Source organism: Taurulus bubalis (genome assembly GCF_910589615.1).
Source record: "Taurulus bubalis genome assembly, chromosome: 19".
NCBI classification, from domain to species: domain Eukaryota; kingdom Metazoa; phylum Chordata; class Actinopteri; order Perciformes; family Cottidae; genus Taurulus; species Taurulus bubalis.
In genome coordinates this window covers 11,354,624-11,374,518 of record NC_136607.1, presented here as the reverse complement: position 1 = coordinate 11,374,518, position 19,895 = coordinate 11,354,624, and the positions used below count along the sequence as shown (strand labels likewise).

At 40.0% G+C, this 19,895-nt stretch overlaps 4 protein-coding genes across 8 annotated transcripts; 3 read left to right on the top strand and 1 right to left on the bottom strand.

The window, feature by feature from the left end:
• Nucleotides 1-1,520: 1,520 nt before the first annotated feature.
• Nucleotides 1,521-5,695, top strand: gmcl1 (germ cell-less, spermatogenesis associated; the record flags this gene model as incomplete). Of its 2 annotated transcripts, none has more annotated exons than XM_079234930.1 (14): nucleotides 1,521-1,696; nucleotides 1,814-1,937; nucleotides 2,035-2,131; nucleotides 2,298-2,395; nucleotides 2,499-2,611; nucleotides 2,717-2,782; nucleotides 3,089-3,173; nucleotides 3,335-3,425; nucleotides 3,531-3,671; nucleotides 4,018-4,087; nucleotides 4,239-4,314; nucleotides 4,397-4,542; nucleotides 5,165-5,252; nucleotides 5,363-5,695. In XM_079234930.1, 14 exons carry the CDS (start codon nucleotides 1,521-1,523, stop codon nucleotides 5,501-5,503), a joined length of 1,512 nt encoding a protein of 503 aa, XP_079091056.1. In that variant the 3' UTR covers nucleotides 5,504-5,695. The 2 variants fall into 2 exon arrangements, with proteins under 2 accessions (XP_079091056.1, XP_079091057.1); XM_079234931.1 differs by having other exon boundaries at nucleotides 1,521-1,700; nucleotides 1,818-1,937.
• Nucleotides 5,696-7,268: 1,573 nt separating this feature from the next.
• Nucleotides 7,269-9,939, bottom strand: fam136a (family with sequence similarity 136 member A; the record flags this gene model as incomplete). Its single annotated transcript, XM_079234786.1, has 3 exons — nucleotides 7,269-8,118; nucleotides 9,594-9,734; nucleotides 9,853-9,939. The coding sequence occupies 3 exons, from the start codon at nucleotides 9,937-9,939 to the stop codon at nucleotides 7,930-7,932; spliced, it is 417 nt and encodes a 138-aa protein (XP_079090912.1). The 3' UTR covers nucleotides 7,269-7,929.
• A 1,106-nt stretch (nucleotides 9,940-11,045) lies between these two features.
• On the top strand, nucleotides 11,046-16,058 carry pcyox1 (prenylcysteine oxidase 1; the record flags this gene model as incomplete). Its single annotated transcript, XM_079235703.1, has 6 exons — nucleotides 11,046-11,157; nucleotides 11,896-12,102; nucleotides 12,825-12,999; nucleotides 13,098-13,309; nucleotides 13,408-13,560; nucleotides 13,692-16,058. 6 exons carry the CDS (start codon nucleotides 11,046-11,048, stop codon nucleotides 14,360-14,362), a joined length of 1,530 nt encoding a protein of 509 aa, XP_079091829.1. The 3' UTR covers nucleotides 14,363-16,058.
• Nucleotides 16,059-16,655: 597 nt separating this feature from the next.
• LOC306751971 (uncharacterized protein) lies at nucleotides 16,656-19,882 on the top strand. 4 transcript variants are annotated; one of them, XM_079235655.1, is made up of 13 exons: nucleotides 16,656-16,726; nucleotides 16,969-17,022; nucleotides 17,121-17,147; nucleotides 17,458-17,508; nucleotides 17,638-17,673; nucleotides 17,761-17,781; nucleotides 17,866-17,898; nucleotides 17,985-18,026; nucleotides 18,160-18,195; nucleotides 18,313-18,327; nucleotides 18,511-18,549; nucleotides 18,646-18,681; nucleotides 19,653-19,882. In XM_079235655.1, the coding sequence occupies exons 1-13, from the start codon at nucleotides 16,672-16,674 to the stop codon at nucleotides 19,664-19,666; spliced, it is 459 nt and encodes a 152-aa protein (XP_079091781.1). In that variant the 5' UTR covers nucleotides 16,656-16,671; the 3' UTR covers nucleotides 19,667-19,882. The 4 variants fall into 4 exon arrangements, with proteins under 4 accessions (XP_079091781.1, XP_079091779.1, XP_079091780.1 ...); XM_079235653.1 differs by having other exon boundaries at nucleotides 17,982-18,026; nucleotides 19,653-19,881; XM_079235654.1 differs by having other exon boundaries at nucleotides 17,863-17,898; nucleotides 19,653-19,881.
• Nucleotides 19,883-19,895: the final 13 nt, after the last annotated feature.

Sequence of the window (19,895 nt, the reverse complement as noted above, 5' to 3'; positions counted from 1 at the left end):
TTATTTGTATATAACATGTACATAGGTACGAAGAGGGCTAAGTATAATCAGAGTCAAATTCCATGTATGAGTACACACACATGGCCAACAAAGCTGATTCTGATTCTGATGTTTTGTTCCACATTCCCTCCATTTTGTTCTTCCCTGTGTCTGAAAAGAATTAAAGAAAGAGCATGGGCAGAGGCACAAAGCTGGAGGTATCTTGTACTCAAAAGGAGGGAAAACCCTGCAGCAAGTCTCACTGAACAACCATCTTTGCTCTTTGCTACACCCTCTTTTTTGCATCGTTTTTAATTAAACATATGAGATACCTTTTTGTAAAACAACTAAAGTGTGTCTATCTTCACAGACGAAAATAACTATTTACTTGAATTTCTCTCCAGAGATTTACAAACAAATAAACAAACATGTAATGATAGATTTGAGAGACGTTTCCAGGTGTATGCAATCCGTCTGGTTCACGGCAGGGGGAGCCGTTGAGCAGCGCGGCCGCTTGCGTCGTAGAATGCTGCAGTTAACTCGCGAGAGAAGAAGAATATCAAAAGCAGCCACAGCCTTTCAGGTCAGCAACACAACATCTCCTGCCTCTGGGTCTATATCTGAGCTATTCTAGAAACATGTAACTGGAACCAAAGACGGTTTCGCGGTCTGGAGGCTTGTGTTGAACAGCAGCTTGTCAGAGGCAACGCTGTTGTTGTTTTCAGACCTGTTTTCGTGTGTGATTTCGGTAGCTAAGCTAGCTCTTAGGTTAGCGCCTCTTCAACTGACTCGTCAACGTCTGGCAGACTGTCTGACCTGTAATAGATAATTGGCCGGTCCAAATTAACCTTGCACCTCTCCCTCAGCCTGCGAATCATCAGGTAGGTTAGCTCATTTGTCTTTTTGGTTAAATATACTGAGCATCTGGTGTCAGTGTGCTGCAGGAAGAGCCCTTGCATCAGACTTTGTGACTGACAAGATATTTGTTTCAATGTCATTTCCTTAATTCTTGAACATTTAACTAGACGATGATGAAGGTGTATACTAGGTTATTTCTCAATGTTTCATTTTTGCCAAATAGCCTGCATATAATTTAGTGGTACTTTCAAAATATCAACACACATTTTTGAGAAATTGTCAAAATGTGGATTATATTTCATTTATTTTATAAGATAAAAGATCATGCATTGTTGTATTGTCATGCAGTCTTTAAGAAAAGTGAATTTGCTAAAAAAAAAAAGTATTGTCAATCCTTCTATCAGCAGATAATTTTGATAATGAATCAATCCCATCAAGTCATTTATCAATTGAAAATGACATTTGTTTAATTGTAAATTTAAACCTTCAAGAAAAGTAACGTATAACTCCAACACGAGCACAAAACACAAGCTTTATCACAATACTGCAAAGGCCACGGTTTCTAAAAGTATCTGCTCTAATGATTTTTATATTATATTGATCTATGCAGATCTGTTGCAATGTCAAGATACTGTACAGCAGACTTTGTTTTGTTTGTGTTATGTCTCTTTGGAAGTGTAGAGATGGGAAGTCTGAGCAGTAGGTTCCAGTCCCCCTCTCAGGGACCAGAGGAGGCTGCAGAGGGCACAAGTACCAGCCACAAGCATGGATGTGAGTGTAAGAAGAGGAAACGAAATGCCCAGTGCGACTGTGACACTGACCAAGAGGAGGACGATGCCATACTAGATACACCTCGCAGGCAAGTCTGGTTTAAAAAATAAATGGCAGTGTCATATCTTTAAGACATCAATATTTTGTCTTACACTTGTTTTTGTCTCTCCTCTGTTGTTTGTTTGTGTTTTCCAAACCTGAGCAGGAAGAAATTGAAAAGCACATCGCGATACATTTATCAGACTTTGTTCCTGAATGGAGAAAACAGTGACATCCGCATCTGTGCTCTGGGACAGGAGTGGAACCTCCACAAAGTGTACCTGTGCCAGGTAAAACAGCACAAAGACAATCAGTGATGTCTCCTTTCATGTTAGTTATCATTGCCTGTCCTTTAACACATCTGTCCCTCCTAATTGCATTTTGTAGTCTGGGTATTTCTCCAGCATGTTCAGCGGGTCTTGGAAAGAGTCCAACATGATGGAGATCAATGTGGAGATCCCAGACCAGAACATCGACACTGAAGGTGAGAAGACGACAGTCAAAGAAAGCAGTTTGTTTGTTTGTTCATGCATTTTCTGATATAACTGTTTTGTGTGTGTGTGTGTGTGTGTGTGTGTGTGTGTGTGTGTGTGTGTGTGTGTGTGTGTGTGTGTGTGTGTGTGTGTGTGTGTGTGTGTGTGTGTGTCTAGCTCTGCAAGTCGTATTTGGATCCCTGTACCGGGATGATGTCCTCATCAAGCCCAGCAGAGTTGTCAGTATTCTTGCAGCTGCTTGTATGCTACAGCTGGTCAGTACATTCAAATTACCATATTTATTTGTGTACGCACGGTCATCTTGTACAAAAACTAATCAAGTCCCATGTTTATTTGTTTTGTTATTGTTATCTCCAGGATGGCTTGATCCAGCAGTGTGGAGAGTCCATGAAGGAAAACATTAGTCCGAAGACCGTGTGTGGCTACTATGCTTGTGCCAGCATCTATGGCTTGGATTTAGTCATGAAAAAGTCAGATTTCAATTGTTTAAAATCCCAGTAATTAAAGAGTAAAACTGTATCTTGTGCTGTGTACTCATCATCACACTGCGTGTGTTTGTGCATCTCTTTCTGCAGGTGTCTTGAGTGGCTTCTGAACAACCTGATGACTCATCAAAATGTCGACATGATGAAAGAACTTGGGTGTGTGTGCGCGCTCGGCTCACAGTTCTTTAATTTTTACATAATCTTCCAGCATTTGTCCTTTCTTCAGGTACCATTGTATCTGTTCTGATAATGAAGGTATCGCATCTAATTTCACATAGGCCTCATGATGACCTCATGATTACACTGTGTTGCTTAATTGAAATGGTCTGGATTTTTTTTTAGTGCTGTGACCTTTTTAATAAGGATCAAATCGTTGTGTTTAGTAATTATGTTTCAAACTAGGGTGTAAAAATATTGTATCTATGATCAAACTCACCATTTGTCTCTGCCCTGCATTTCCAGGGGAGAGGTGATGGAGCAGCTCATCCAGTCCTCGGACCTGTTTGTCATGCAGGTGGAGATGGATGTATACACAGCTCTGAAAAAGGTGCATGAATATATATATATATATATATATATATATATATATATATATATATATATATATATATATATATATGTATATGTATATGTTATAAGTCCCAGTTACACTGTCTGTAGCATCAGGCTTGTTTCTAAAACCTCTCTTTGTAATTTCTCTCTCTGAAGTGGATGTTTCTTCAGCTCAATCCATCATGGGACGGCCCAATCAAACAGCTTCTGGCTGACGCTGATGCCTGGCTTTGCAAACGCAGGACAGGTACCGTAAGGCAACATCTTATGAAAGAGGGATCTTCATATGTAATCTTTTTCATTTGTAGCCACACTATGTTTAATGGTGTTTCCAATTGACTTTGTTCCCCAGACCTGTGTGAAAAAGAGCCCTTCTTGAACACAGAGGACGGCGAATCTTTTCGCTCAGTGTTCAGATACGTTCGTCTCCAGTATATCATCAACGATCTGGCATCTGCACGCATCCTGGAGAGAGACAATATTTTGCCCCCTGGTAAGATGTGGCTCTGTCTGACCAGATTTCATCATGAATGTGTTTCTTCTTTGCTCTGGATAAATATATCTTTAATTTTTTTTTTTCCTTCACTGACTATTCTAGGAAAATAAGCCCCATTATGTAAACCAATACGATATTTACCATTTTGTTCTTAATTCATTTGCGTAAATTGTTTTCAAGGGTTTAAAGCATCCGGCTTAAATCGTACTGAAATACAAATAAAAACGTGGAGGCAAATTGTAAAGCAGACTTCCCATCGTTCATCCTAACATTTACATCTCTAGGAATCCTCTTTTTAATGTGTTTATGCATTGTTAACATTTTCTATTCTAACTTATCCCAGATTGGTTAACGTCAGTGTACAAAAACCAGTGGTTCGCCATGCTCCGGACAGAGTTTGACAACGATAATGGGTAAGAACCTGAGACTGAACAATTGTAATGTCAGTGGATTCTTAGTTTCACCTGTATTTTTTTATCGGCATCTTTATATGAGCACAAAAACTGTGTACATAGAATCTGATTGTATTGCTGTTGATGACAAAACACTGGTGTCCGTCACAAGTCCTCAGGAAGCTAACAAAGATGAGTTTGAGCTGAGCAGTATGAGGTGCGGCAGAAAACTGACTAAAGATGGAGATGTAAGTCAGGCAGTCTCGCTTCTACAGTAACTTCTGCTCCTGTACAATGTATTTCCTTTAATTTTGTTTTCACTCTCCTCAGTACTGCTGGCGGTGGACAGGCTTTAACTTTGGCTTTGACCTGCTGGTGACCTACACAAACCGTTTCATAGTCTTCAAAAGAAATACTCTGAGTCAGCCATGTGGGGGCGCTGTGAGTCTGCAAGCTCGGCGGCATCTGGCATTCAGGTGTGTAGAGCAGCAAAAAATGATAGTACAGCTGCAAAACTAAGATAACAATTGCATGTATAATATGGAAAAATATAGTCTCAAACAAAACATTTTTTTTTAGGGGATTTAGCATTTGTTAAAGTAGCTCTACATTCGCACTGCTGCAGTCCTAAAACTTAAAAGGGACGTTATAAGTTGGGGATACGTTCTGGAGTTAACTGCAACATAATTGGGATCCTTTTCCTTATTTCATGTGTACATCTGAATTTAAAATGATGAGTAGTTGTTAATTTATTTGATGATTAAGCAATAACTTAACTGTAAATAGTATTGTAATTAATAACTCATTATCTTACTTGCTACAATTACAATAGAAAGTATGTTATCCATTTGAGACCACAGACACATTTGTAAAACTGAGCTTGTTTGGTTGTTATAACAGTTATATAATACATTAACTTTCCTCCCGTCAGTTAAATTCTTGGACATAGTGATGCACCGATTGCAATTTTCTTGGCCGATTTTCTGATTCTTTTTAATTCCTTTTTTTTTTTTTTTTTTTTTTAAACAATGTGTGTGAATTTGCAGCTTTGATCTTGGAAAGTCTCCAACCTACCTTTGACAATCTTTATGTGATCAGGTTACGTCTGGCCTCCTTTGACAGCCGAGGAAAGTTGGTCTGCAGTCGTTCAACAGGTTACCAGCTTCTCACCCTCGAGAAAGACCAGGTCAGTGAGCACTGCCAACCTGTAGATGGCTCAATTGCCATGTCATGCATTACCTTTTATATGAGATGCTGAATCTGACTTGCTTGATGTTCTTCCCTTCAACAACTCAGGAGTATGTGGTGATGAACCTGGACAGCCGGTTGTTAACATTCCCCCTCTACGTGTGCTGTAACTTCCTGTATACGTCACCTCACTCGGACCACCGTCCAGATTCCTCAGAACCAGAAAGCACTGCTCGCTGCGGAACTTGATGCCTGTTCAGCAGCCATTCACTGCTACTATTACTCCGGTAATGCTGAGACACTGACATCATTCTGACATTGGAAATACCATCTGCATGCTATGTAACAGTGAGATGTTTTGAAGAAATGTTTTGTATCAGTGTTTTGGACAATTTGGCAGCTTCAAACTTTGGACCTCTGCCATGAACTCTCTGCACTGGGATGTTGGACCATTTCTCAAGATGGAAAAAAACAACTCACTTAATTAATATATTATATGAATGGGAACATCATCAGGGAGTTGCTCTGTAGGGTGAAACTGGACCTTGAGGGACTTGTATGGGAAGATTCAAGTCTGTTGCTCATTCTGGCCATGTGTACATTGACTGTGAGATGTAGTCGGAGGAGTGGCCCTTCACTCCACTGATGGAGTCAACAGCTATCTGCACGGCAGCAGACACACAACATATCATATCTGTGTACGGTGTTGTTAACAATCTAGACACATGTACTTCACATGATCTCTAACAACACTTAAAAGGTGTAAAATGAGTAAATTCAAGTTTCGACAGCTATCGGCTGATAGAGATTTAAAGTCATACCTGCTGCCACATACCACCGTCAGTCCACTTAAGCGGCTTTCACCGCTTGTTACAATGTGAAAAGTCGCACAGGGCAGCTGATGACTACGTTCAACAGACATCCTGTTTGGTATTATTGCATATGTGTTTTAGGATTGAGAAAACGGAATCCCCACTTCCATATTCTACCCAGTATTACAACAACATTGCTAAAAGTAATGTCACAATGGCCAGGTAATCATGCTAATGAGCCTCAATGTAAAATCCAGGTTCAGTCTTTTTTTCATGAGACATAATCCTTCAGGAGTTTTTGTGTGCTATTCTCATTTACAGTTGGATGTCCGTTCATGGACACCAACTTTTTGATATTCACAGCATCATTTTGAAACTTACAAATGTTGACACCTTGAGAATGTCTGTATTGTTTACGAGCTGGACTGTCAAATGTCCATTTGCTCTCGTTACCGGAGTCCACTGCTTCTCTTATGCAGTTCGGTTTGCCACGTTTAGGCAGGCTGTTCAGACTGCTCCCATCACATATGAAGTATCTTTGCAGTTATCTTGTTTTACACTTTTGTACTAATATTTGATTGGCAATTTTGGAAATCTGTAACATCATACTGTTTTGAAAACCTGTAAAGCAGACATATACTGATAACTAACTCTAGACAGTGAGACTCGCCTGTATATCTGTTATGAAGGTTTTGTTTGATTTTTATTTATACATTTTTACTTTATGGATTTATTTTTTGCAAAAGAAAATACAATTCTAAACAGACAATAAAACGGCCCATCACGAGGGCTATGGTGCTAGCCAATGACCTTGTTTATTTCCAACATAAGTCTTTTCTACAGCTGCAGGTATTTATGCTTAAGATATTCCAAAAGTTCTTGTCTGATTTATTACTTTGACTTTCACTGGGACATACTCACAGCAACATAAGTTTATACTACTAGTGATTTATCGCTTGAAGTGATGACCAATCTGTCCATTTTATTGCATACATCTATCATTTTAAATGATGTGTGTAAGTCAATATTCATCATAGCATAGTAAGGTTGTAAACAGTCTTAAAATGGTCATAGTATAGTTTATAAAATCATAGTTTGTTTTAGTATGGTGAAAAAAAGTCATAGTCCACTGTCTCGAAGTCATTGTAGATCGTATGTCGAACAAATGCAGTTCAAAAACAGGTACATCTACAATACTTTTAATACAGATATATAAACGTATATTATCTTGAAGTCAGACAATCACAGAACAACAACAATGAAATGACAAAAAACAAAGAATGGAGGGATGAGAAGGCTCATACTGGAGAGAAACCTCCAAGAAGAGTTGAACAATGGGTACATTCAAAATGCAAGAATAGATACACATTGGACTCTATTCCGGTATTTTAAAATGTGATACTCAGATATGTACTGAGTGAGTGTTTCCTATTTATTTTTTGTTAAATGCACTCTTCTCTTTTTCTATGCGTGTTTGAGTTGGCTTCTTGTTCAAAAACAAGAATGCGTCACCAGATGCATCACTTGGTTTTCCAAACCTAAACCCAACAAAACTTTCAGTCCCAGTATCCAGGGCGGTTCTAGTTTGTAGATGACACACCGTGAGATAACAAATCTCACAGTGGGGAGTTTTAAATCTCCACAACACCAGCAGTCAGAGTCATAGCCTCTAGAATTCATCAAAACTCTTTTGTATCACACGATCCATGTTAAACTTCACTCTCCATCCTTCATGGTTTTCCAGCCCTCTATTCTTCAGTTATTACTGGTCATACTGGCCGAGTTGGGTGACCCTGTGCTTCTGCATGTGTAATGACCTCAGACTGAGTCTCCAGGACGGACTACAGTCATGCATCCCTCTCCTTACTGCTGTATAGAGTTCAAATTATCTTTGATTCTTCGGGTCATGCTGGGGATCAGGTTTATGTGGTCGTCCACACAACTGCCCACACAGCCGTCCATCATTGATCGAACCGCTGGCTCTTTAGCACCGGAGTCGAAAAGATCCTTTGCCTTATCGTTGCAGTGCATCGTGCATCTGCTCAGACGGTCCTGATGGGGAAGAAAGGAGAGATTGTTTAGACCCAATAAAAACAGACAGCATAGAAGTCCCAGTAGCCATGCTTAGGAATTACAGGCGACAAGGCAGCTAAGCATTCAGGCTCAAACTGAACCAGAACACTTCCAATGCTAAAATATTGTCCCGTTGCTCTAAGATTATTAAGGTAAATGTATTATGTCAAAGAAAAGTAGATACAAAATTATAGTATGCCACAAAGATGTCATTAAAAAAAAATCATAATATAGCATGTCATAAAAGTAAGTGTAGTATGACATAAAATGTCACAGTATAGTATGTCAATGTCAGTAAAAGATGTCATGATATATAATAGTATTGCATGTCATAAAAGCCATAACAAAAATAACAAAACAAATCTTAGTTTATATATGCAATAAACTCATAGTATAACATGTCTTTAAAAAAATCTTAGTATGGTATTTTAAAAAGTCATAAAATCATAGTATCCTACGTTGTTTTAAAAGGTCATACTACAGTCAATGGAGTCTACCAACCACTATAAGCACTTTACAACACATTCCAGCATTCACACACTGATGGCGACAGGTGGCCACCCTGCTCATCAGGAGCCGTTCAGTGGCCCAATGCTTTCCCCTAAAGCCTTTAACCCTGAACCCTCAGGGACTTATCTGACGTCACCTGGGAAATGGTTGAGTGTTAACATGACAATGTCATATCATGTTATGTACAATTGTGGGTAATCATTTTATATAATTTTACTACCTGATTTGAATGTCTTCCAGGCTTGCCTCACGGGATGAGTTATTTGTTAAATAGGTTTTTGTCCAAACAGCTTTAATAACAAAATGAAGATAAATTGTTCATGAATAAACCAGCTGTGTAATATAATCTTTGCCCTCATTCCTCTGCTTTCATGTTTCATCTTTAATCCTTAATGTTTCTGAGTGAATGTACTTTGCCTATGTGACGTCCTCTTTGTTTAACTTTTTTTTCTTCCGCTTTGGAAGATGTTTGGGTGAGGTAGGAGTGGGAAGGTTCTGTTTTATTTGAATACAGTACTAATGTCATTTAAAAAAAAATCTAAATACCCGAGTGCAAGAAAAAAAAAAGGAAAAGACAGGGACATTGGAAAATTATTAAATGTACTGAACAAACAAAGGAGCATTACTCTTCTTTTGTTCAGTGATTGTTTACTGAGAACGGCCTGGTTCAATGTGCGTATACTAAATAAATAATAACATAAACAGGTGCACAAATAACAAAACGAACATAAAGAATGCTTTTTAATTCCTTTGCATTGACATTTGTATTCTTGGGTATCCTATGAGGGTCAAACCGGCCATGGTCTGTGGCAGAATAGTTTAAGGGTCATATATCAACTCTATTAGAAATGTCAGACTGACATAACCTCGTCATAGAGAGCATGGGACAGCAGTTACATGTGGCCTGACTGAGGACTTTAACAAACCTTCACCATTGTCCTCACCTGAAACTTCTCCAGCTCTGAAGTGACCAGTCCCTGAGCTTGGGCCAGAGGCGTGTGACACCTCTCGATGCACCGATGCACCACCGACATGGAGTCCGTGGAACTATCACAGCAGTCTGCACTGCACTTGAACATGCGACCCTGCAGCAAGAACAGACACACACATATATGTGATGGATACAGGTGCTGCACAGATCAGTGTGGTAGAAAAACACTACATGGTCAGATCATGTTTGCACAAATAAAAAAAAACACTTGCCTGCATTACACGGATGTTGTCCCTCTCCAGGCTTTGGACCATTTCCTCCACCACATTATGCACGCGTGCTTGGTGTGCCTCTGCCATCTCAGTTCGTTTGCTCGCACCGCAAAGTCTTCACTAATATTCACGTTTATAATCTAAACCAGACTGAACTGACCCGAAGTATCCGGAATGTCCACCGCAAGTTCCTTTACCTCACAATTTGAAGATAACTAAGGTCACCTCCATTCAAGCATGCTTCAAGTCGATGTATGCGTCACTTCCGCTTTACTTCCGCAACATAATCCTCTTCCGGGTTTTTTTCAAAATGAGTTTCCAGTAAATTCCCGACTTTGAAATTAAAGATTTGCATACTGCCATTCTCGGAAATGAAGAGTTCTCTATATTTCTAGTGATAAAATTCCACAAGAAACATGATAACTTCAGCTCAGTTCCTTTAAACCTCTACGAGCCCTTTTTTTTTAAAGTACGTTATACTAGTTCCTAACTCGGATTGAAATATGCTTCTACTGTTATAGTCTATTTACATTCATTTTGAATTAGCCTTAACAATGAATGTAATTGAAAAAGTGTATTATTTATCGGCGATTAGACTCTCATCGTTTAAACTTTGCACTTTCCACATTTATTCAGTTTTGTAATCTCAAATTCAGAATATACGGCTTTTATTGTGAAACTCAAACATAAGCGTGCCCGGAAGTGTGTCTCGGTATTAAGAGACGTTCACGGCGCTCCGACATGATGCAAACGTTAAACAAGTTTAGTTAGTTGTTGTCACTTCTAGTCTTTGTGGCTTAATTTACGAGTTCAGTTTTCTGTTTAAGTGGTCAGAGTTTCACCGGACGTTGAATTTATTTTAGAGTGTAACGAAGATAACGCTGTGAAGACTACTTCTCGATCAACAACTGTATTTTTGACATAGTGAGTCCTCCTCGTGCAACTATCTTTCTTTATAAAGTTTCTAAATATTTGACAGACATGTAGGCCTTGGACTCTATAATAAGTTACTATTTCCTTTGTTTTTCTTTGCAGGAGTGTGAACTCCTTTGGGAGTAACCTTTGACCGAGACTGATAAAGTTATTACCGGAACTCTGACTGTATCTAAAGAGTCTATGCGGAACTGACCGTGTTTCTGCCTCCTGTACAGATGCTGCATCGTGCACGTGCAGTAGAGAACTAGACGCCCACAATGAATCCACGATCTCTGCCCCTGAGAGCCCTGCTGTTTCTGGGGCTTTGGCACACTGGAAGAAGAAGTCTAGCCTCGGCCCCAGGGCTGCAAGAGCAGCCCAAAAAGATAGGTGAGTCTGTCCCAGGGTGCACGTGAATACACATCAATCCTCCTGTCTATAAATACCACCTCATTATATTATATTTATGTGGGCGAAACCTCACTGTGAGCTTACCCAGAATACAGTCGCAAAGACACATGCCAGCAAGTTGAACAAACTTACACATTTAATGTGCATAACACATAACAAAAAAGAGATACCCAGACATCATCATTTGCATATTTAGCATAAGGTGTGTTCACTGTAGATTGGTAACTGGTGGCTCCATATGCGAGTTCAGAGGGACGTGCTCTTTGCAATAAACTTCCACCAATATTTAAACTGATTAGTTGTCCTGTAGTAACATATCAAGTTCATCAGTCGACACGAAAGATCACCATTCATTTGATGGCATGATGTTAAACATATATTACTCACATGAGTAAAGCTGCAGGTGTAAACTATGGAATAAAACTTAATAATACAATGAAGTTGTTCAGCCTACAAATGTGTATATGGAGGTACAACATTTTTTATTTATTTTTATTTCAGAATCAGAATCAGCTTTATTGGCCATGTGTGTTTACACATACATGGAATTTGACTCCGGTTTCACGTAGCTCTTCGTACTTATAGACATATACAATAAACAAGATAAATATAAATAAGACAATTAAAGACAACATTAGTCAGAGTAGTTTTATTTGTATTAATCAATCTCAAATATCACAAATTTGTTTCAACTGTGTTTTCTTTTCTGCTTTGAAGCTGTGGTCGGAGCAGGCATTGGAGGCGCATCTGCAGCGTTTTACCTGAGGCAGGAATTTGGAGCCGCGGTGAAGATCGATGTGTTTGAACCAGAAGCCGTTGGTGGACGACTTGCGACAGTGAAGATCGGAGAATACGAGTATGAGACGGGAGGCGCAGTGATCCATCCTCTGAACCTACACATGAAGGACTTCATTGAAAAATTAGGTAACGTGTTGTCAAAAAAACAGAATCACAAAAGTATTTAAAGTAACCAAAACTTTGCTTGAAATTCCCTGGAATCAAAGTCAGAATACTAACTGCTGAAGGCACTTTAATCTGTACTCCTAAAAAGGGCTTAACCTCAAAATAGCACGAACAAACCACAATGGTTTCGACCCAGATTGGTCAAATACAACGATCATCCAGCCTCCTTAGTCCTAAGGCTAGATTTAACCATACCAAACAGGTTCGCATCCATTTGTCACAAACTGACTCAGGGAATGTGACAACGAGGGAGACCACGCAAGGTCATACTCAAAACCAACACTATTCATTAAACTAAAGTTAACACAAAACAAACAATGGAGTGGGCAGATCCTCAAAGTCAGTAATGAAAGTAGTGCATGAATGTTCGGCATGTGTGCTGTGGAGGTGTTGAAGGTGCAAAAACAGAAGAAGAAGCTGCTGCAGGGTGAATGTCAGCCGTGGGAAAGAAGAGAGACAAAGAGCACATGGCCAGCTTGTATAGCCATGATGGCCCAGGTGAGCTTCATCAAGCTGACAACCCTCCCTTGTCTGAGGATGACATGGGCAGCCTCCAAGACAGGGTGTCACAATACCCTAAATTAAACTCGGCACAGTAACTGTAGCCATTATTGGTCTAGTCCATATGAAACTTTGAGAGTAACTTACTATATGTTTTTTTTGTGTATTTTAATTATTTTTAGGAATTCCTCAGAGGAAAGATGTCCCTTCTAAAATGGCAATCTTCGATGGAAAGGAGCTCACGTTTGAAGAGAGTGACTGGTTTATTGTCAATTTCTTGCGCATACTCTGGCAATTTGGGTTCAGTTTTCTCAGTATGCATATGTGGGTGGAGAGTGTTATGGACAAATTCATGAGGTGAGGAGGAAAAGTGGTTGTCATGACTCCTAAATCTCATTAGCATACTATCCAGGATTATCAACATGGATAATCACGTGAAACCTTTTCTTACACAGGATCTACCAGTATCAGCAGTATGGTTACTCATTCTCCAGTGTGGAGAGGCTCCTTCATGCCATGGGCGGTGATAGTTTTCTCAATCTGCTGAATCAGACCCTGGAGGAAACCATGATGGGCCAAGGATTTTCACAAGTCTTTCTCAACAATATGGTCGCACCCATCACTCGTGTCAACTACGGCCAAAGTGTCCGCATCAATGGTTTTGTGGGTATGTTTGTAAGAGTTTGGATTGGTTAATGACATGAAGGTTTTTGTTGAAAAAGCTGTAAAAGAGAGGTAACATTTACTGTCTGTCTTGTCTTCAAGGGGCAGTGTCATTAGCGGGAGCGGCTCCAGGCTTGTGGGCGGTAGACGGAGGCAATAAGAGAGTGTGCACAGGGCTTCTGTACAACAGCAAAAGTGAGCTCATCTCTGCCAGAGTGACTTCCATTTCAGTCAAAGTTCGACCATCCAAAGCAGGTACATTTTACATTCCTTCATTTGGTACAGAACTGGCCATTTTCTCCCACTGATGGATTTCTCATGTGAATGTTTACACTTTTTTAATGCCAAATATGTCATCTCAACTGCCCTCTGTCTCCCATTTGTAGGTACCACAACCAGTTTCTATGAGGTTAATTATGTTGGAGAATCAGGCTCAGCACACTCTCTGTACGACATAGTGATAATAGCAACACCGCTTCACCAGGGAAAGTCTGACATCACCTTCTCAGGCTTCTCTCCCCCAATCCCGTCTCACTATCCCGGACGTTACCACCAGACTGTCTCCACTCTGGTCCACGGCATGCTGAACACGTCCTACTTGGGGACCACAGAGCCAGCCTCGGAGTTTACTGTATCTGACATCCTCACCACAGACTCAAAGGACTCCGTCATCAACAGCCTGAGCTCTCTTGACCCTGTGCACATCCCTGAGGGTTACAAGCGACCCCCTGCCAGCCAGACCAAAGTCTGGAAGGTGTTCTCCACACAGCCGCTGTCCCAGGAGCAGCTAAAGGACATGTTCCTCTCCTGGGATTCAGTGTCGGAGACTCGGTGGCTGGCTTATCCTTCTTACCGCCCGCCGCACCGCAAGACACCTCCCTTCATCCTGCACAATCGGCTGTACTACCTCAACGCTATTGAGTGGGCGGCTAGTGCCATGGAGATGAGCGCTCTCTCTGCCAGGAACGTGGCCCTGCTGGCACACCACCGCTGGCACCAACAGGTCGGCAACATCGACCAGGAAGACCTGCACACCCGACTACGAGGGGAACTCTGAAGAGAGAAAACTAAACGCAATACAATCAATCAAGCACAGCATTAAGCCACACAGATACTCGTGGACAAGCCTGGTGCACTATAACAACACTCCTGTCAGGCCAAATCCAAACTCTTATTCAGGTATCTGAGGTGCTCTTACTACTTTAAACTCAACACAATTCATTACAACTTTGATCTTATTGTTGTTGTGGCGGCCATCATCTCCATTGTTTACTCAGCAGGTAAAACACACGAGGCAAAAAACACAGACAGCGGTCAAGCAATCAGTCATACGCAAGTCAACAATTTAATCAGATTCTCTAAACCGCTGCATTTGGAGGTAAAGCCAAAAATAATCCATCAATCCACAGTAAAACTGCCTGTGCTAACAAAACCACTTAAAAAAAAAATGGCGTTTTAAAGTTGAACCAGGAATTGTTTCTGTCAACGGATGTCACTGTCTTCTCTCCCAAATACGTCTTCCTGTCCTGGGTGTTTGTTTACAGCCTGTCTCACTTCTGATTTAGCATTGACTCTGATTTTCCACATCTCAGCAGTTAAGTACAGATTTCTTATGCAAATAGGACCAAAACTAAGACACAACGGTGCTTTAATCACCATAACAGTCGCCACAATAGAATACATCCCACTAAAAGACGGTGCAACACTGCACTGTGCTGAATCTTGTAATCACTGTGAACCACGCTGCACTCCAGGGTAGACACATACTTTTAAGTGTTCCTCTGTCCACATGTGTTTTTTTTTATGTGCCCAGATGCTGTTATGAACAAGGTACAGCTTACATCTAACACATTAGCTTGATGGTGTCACGATAACCAAGATGTCCTTTTGTTGATGATGTGTCTTCTGATGACTTCTCAGTCTCTCTACCTCATCAGGAGACCACATGTTGGTGAGTACAGGCGGCTGTCAGTAGCAGACTTGTGCCACTAAGATGTCGTCATTCAAAATGATATGTTATTGATGTCAGTTAAAGTATTACCAAATCTATGTTTATACCTAATTTAATTGTACTGATAATACTTAAGTCTTTATTTGGACAGTCTAATTACACTGAAGAATTGTGTGAATTCAAATTGTTAAAACTATAATGGTGCCTTAAGATATCAGAGTAATTGACTTACGTCTTTATTAAGTGACAAGTCTCCCTATAATTTTAGAAATCATTTGGCCTTCGGCTTTTCATGTGTCGTTTTTATTGAAGTGAAAATGTCCATCAGTCAGGCCGCGAGGACCCGTCTGAAAAGAGTTTGGTGCAGTTATGTGTTTTGTTGTAACATGTAAAGTGGCTTGTCAGATGTCGTGTGGCTTAAAAAAACTACTATATTTAAATCACTTTAATGTTTTTTAGTCACTTTGGGAAAGAAATTGTAGTTTGCTAATTGTTTTTCAAGCACTTTGAAAGGTGTATTTTTATAGATTTTTGAAAGAAGTTTTCTATTTGTAAGTATATATTAATACACACTGTTGCAAAAATATTAATAGCGCCGTTTTAATTGACAGAACATTTTCACTTTTACACTTAATTCTTTTGGCAAATGCCAGAAAAACTGGCTTCTTCTGCACAAATACAACGCTTTAAATTACAAATCTAAAGGTTTTATTTAGATACAATCCGATTTTAAACAACACTGAAAGCTTCCAGTCCAAACAGAATGTTTTGCAAGTGTTTACGATCACAATAAAAGGATGAAACCTTATCTGCTTTGTACTCTTGTTTGACATTTTACTACAAAGCCATATCTGGTATTTATTCAAATTAGTTTGAATCACTTCACTTTTTATGAACTTGCTTTATAGATAAAGTCCAGATTGGTGATATTGATGACCATTTTATCATTGTCTTCATATATTAAGCTCATATTCAGTTTGTACACTTGTTTACATTTCAGCCTCAAAACACTTAATGTCACAGTAAGTGAGTAAAATGAAAACGAGGTGAAAAGTGAAAACATTGCATAATTGCTTGTGACCCATCATTCATAAGCCAAGGATTTGTGATGAAATCACCATTGCCTGTCCCAAAAGGAAGTGAACATTGTTTTCAGCTTGGATGCAAATCAAACAGACACAGTGACTCCCCAAATAAAGGCCTGTGTGACTGAAAAGCCAACAATGGGTGGCATTGACGGCCTGAATAAGGATACGTCTGTGTGCTGATGTGCCACCCAGCTGTCCTCTCAGGTAGGGAGGGACAATGGTACCAGAGCCGCCTGTCCATGCAAAACATGTGATGTGACTGAAGATATAAGAGGCCGTGAACTGACAACAACCCAAAATTTTCCAGTACCCAGACCAATAGTCAAGATGAGATTTCTAGTCCCACTAGGTGTTTTCCTCACTGTGGCAGCGTTTCACTCTGGTAAGAAAAATACATTGTTATGATTGGATTTTTAAGATTTAGAATATGACAACACTTTGAAATGAGGAGCTAGCCATTGATGGAGACTGGGAGGTCGAGATCTGGGGACAACACTTTGTTTTTATTAATGTTTTTTTATGATAATGTATGCAACTGTGCCGGATTCATGCTTATTTACTCCAGAAGATGTTCAGTTATGTATGTATTTGAAGCCTGACCGATGTACTTCTGATAATTCAAAGCTCTCTCAGCATCTCTGGAATCTGCAGAGAAAGAGGAAGTAGTTGCTCAGCACGGTGAGGAATTATTGTCAATAATGACTGGTTATTAATAATTATGTGAGGTAATTAGACTTGCATGCCTCACAATGTATCTAAATGTTTTTTTCATGCAGATGGGCTAGTTGAACTGCAGAAAATAGGTACAGTGCATACTTGAGAACCATCTGAGTGAAAAATGATGTTTCATGTACTGTGTGTTTATTCATGTCAGCAGGAGCGGCAGTCTTTTTCATTTGCTCTGTATTGACACAAGTAAACTCTCTAGTTTGTTAAAGCCACCAACTAGACACTTTTATTTTTCGATTCAATCTATGTTGAAGCTGTAACACTACATTTCTTAATTTGTATTATCACCCAAACTGCCTGCGATTCTGTTTGGCTCATGTTTTTTGCATGATGTGTTTGCATAGTGTGTTTGCATCATGTTTTTGCATCATCTCGTATCCTCAGATCAGATGGAGTTTGAGGCTGCTCAAAAGAACGAGGCCGCTCAGGTGAATGGTAAGTTTGTTTAAAGTCCAGGGCAATGACCTTTACACAAAATGAGGTGACCTCATAAGCAAATATATCTTTCATCCACTGGGTTAAGTACAGTGTGTATAACACGTTTTTTTACCCTCTAATGTCAAGCTACAGAGGAACAGAATGAGGAAACCCGCTACCTTGGTAAGAGGAACTACATGAGCTTTGACCACATTCAAAATTAATCCAGCTGCAGTTTATAATGCAATCTTTCAAATATTTGACATACAGAGGCTGTTCAAGATGAATCCGGTAAGTCATAATCACATATATAATTTAACACCTGAACACATATACGTGTGTTCATGCCACCTGTTGAAATGTTTCCAACAGTAGAGGAGCACATTGAAGTGGAGGACGACAACACAGGTGTGTAAAACACATCATGCTGGCTTAAACAGATGCTGGCTTTCTGAGATTCAACATTACATAACTGTGAAATCCTCCTTCAGCAGAGGGAGGCGGTGCTGCAACCACTGACGCAACAGCTCCTGAAGGTGAGAGGTTTTATTGTTCGATTATCAGCCTGTAGATGGTGTTAAAGGACAGATTGGAAAAGGTCTGCAGGATCTCAAAAGACACTTACATGTAAAATATCACAACCACGTGACTGATCTCTCTCCCCAACAGAATCCCAGTCCTCTGAGTCCTTTGATGAAGCAGATGGTGAGTTTGTGACATTAAGATTTTCTATGCAGTTTAATTCAGCACATTAAAGATGAGATTTCAGCTTCTGTCATTCTATCAATAACAATTTGTGTCTTTATTCTTTTTTTTTTTAAGGGAGACAAAGGCGGGGTAAGTGATGCAAATCTACTCTACTACACTACAACTAACAGAATGTTGAGTTGTTAAACTTCTTTTGAAAGAACATTTCGAGATAAACAACAGTTGAAAGCACACAGCAGTTTGGCCTATAGTGCGATTTACTGTCCTTAGTTTTTATTTTCTAAACTCAAATACATGTTAATGTCTCCCTAGAGCACGACGATGCAGTGCCAGAGACTGTGAGCAGTTTGGGTAAGATCAAGTAAAGCTGCTGACTCACTGAGCTGATGAATCCCTCACGATAACTTCTTGGTTGTAACTCTCCATTTTCTCATCTCTCCTCTGCAGATGAAGTTGGTCATGATTCAACCAAGTGGGAACAAGGTGGAGACCTCTAAATGCTACGCAGTAATGATTTACCTAAATGCTGAATGCAATGTTCTCTAGGATTATTCAGTGCTGGTTAACTTATTTTTAAAGCAGGGCTCGTAGTACCTGCTGAGGCAAGAGGTGGGGAACTGTTTTGAGTAACACAGTGAAAGTTAAATTGTAGGTTGTGCAATGAACAGACAGAGGCAGTCAAAGCCGGTCTCAGCAGGCTGGCTTCAGAATCAAGAACTGTAAAACCCCTTAAGAGCAATTACACATTTACAACTCAGCAGCTTGTTAAAATGTGTTGTTTAAAAACAGTCAGAGCAAATGTTCTAGAGAGATATTTAAGTCACCGCAGAGATCGGTTGGCTGCTTGACCTCAAAGAATAAGATGCTGGGATTGTTTATTTGAACACAGTCCTCCTCCTATGTGAGTAAATCTAGGACAAGAATCCAGGACACTCTGAGGCGCCGGTCCCCGGGTAGTTATTGTGCTTGATTTATAGTATTGTCTGCTTCTGGCTATTTTTGGACCAAGGATGCACTGTCCCTGCCCTAAAAGATGCCAAAAGGATTGATAAAATGTTTATGATTCAAGGTTATTGAGGCATTGATAAAAGTTGTCTTTTGGATTTCTCTTTGAGAAAAGTAAAATCCCTGAGAAGGCAGACCTACGTGTACTGGTTTATTAAAAAGAGAAAAATCCTCCCGTAGCAGTAAATCCTCATCCTCTGGAGATAGAACAGGCCTCCCTTTGTGTTTTACAGCAGTAAACAGCCCCCCCCCCCCACACACACACACACACACACACACGTGCTGTCACCATTCAACAGTACCGGCGCAGGAGTGAGTGAGTCATATCTGAAAGACCTTGCGGTGATTCATATATTTGTTCAGAGCTCTGGAAATCTACTGAATTGTGGTGTGTTCAGGATGTAAAGCTAGCGTAAAGGAATCCTCTCTTGTCTGTCCCTGCGTCACAGATGCACTGGAGTGAGAAAGCACGGCAGCACATGGATCCCAACGCTCACTCATCCCTGCTGCCTGAGCTTACTGCCAATAAAAAGGGAACTATTCCACCTATCTGAACAACATCTTTTGTTAGTCTGTTGTTTCATGTTATACGCTGTGACAAAATACTTCTGAACAGCGTTTTAGAACTGCTTTTCAGAAAATATTTACTGAGATAACATGCCATTATTTTACAAGAACCTGTGTTTAGAGTT

Bases quoted from the DNA above. Each gene is read 5' to 3' on its own strand.
- LOC306751971 (XM_079235652.1), top strand. From the start codon at position 16,672: ATGAGATTTCTAGTCCCACTAGGTGTTTTCCTCACTGTGGCAGCGTTT. The intron at 17,023-17,120 runs GTGAGGAATTAT...TTTTTCATGCAG, and splicing joins GGAAGTAGTTGCTCAGCACG to ATGGGCTAGTTGAACTGCAG. The intron at 17,899-17,981 runs GTGTGTAAAACA...ATCCTCCTTCAG, and splicing joins AGTGGAGGACGACAACACAG to CAGAGGGAGGCGGTGCTGCA.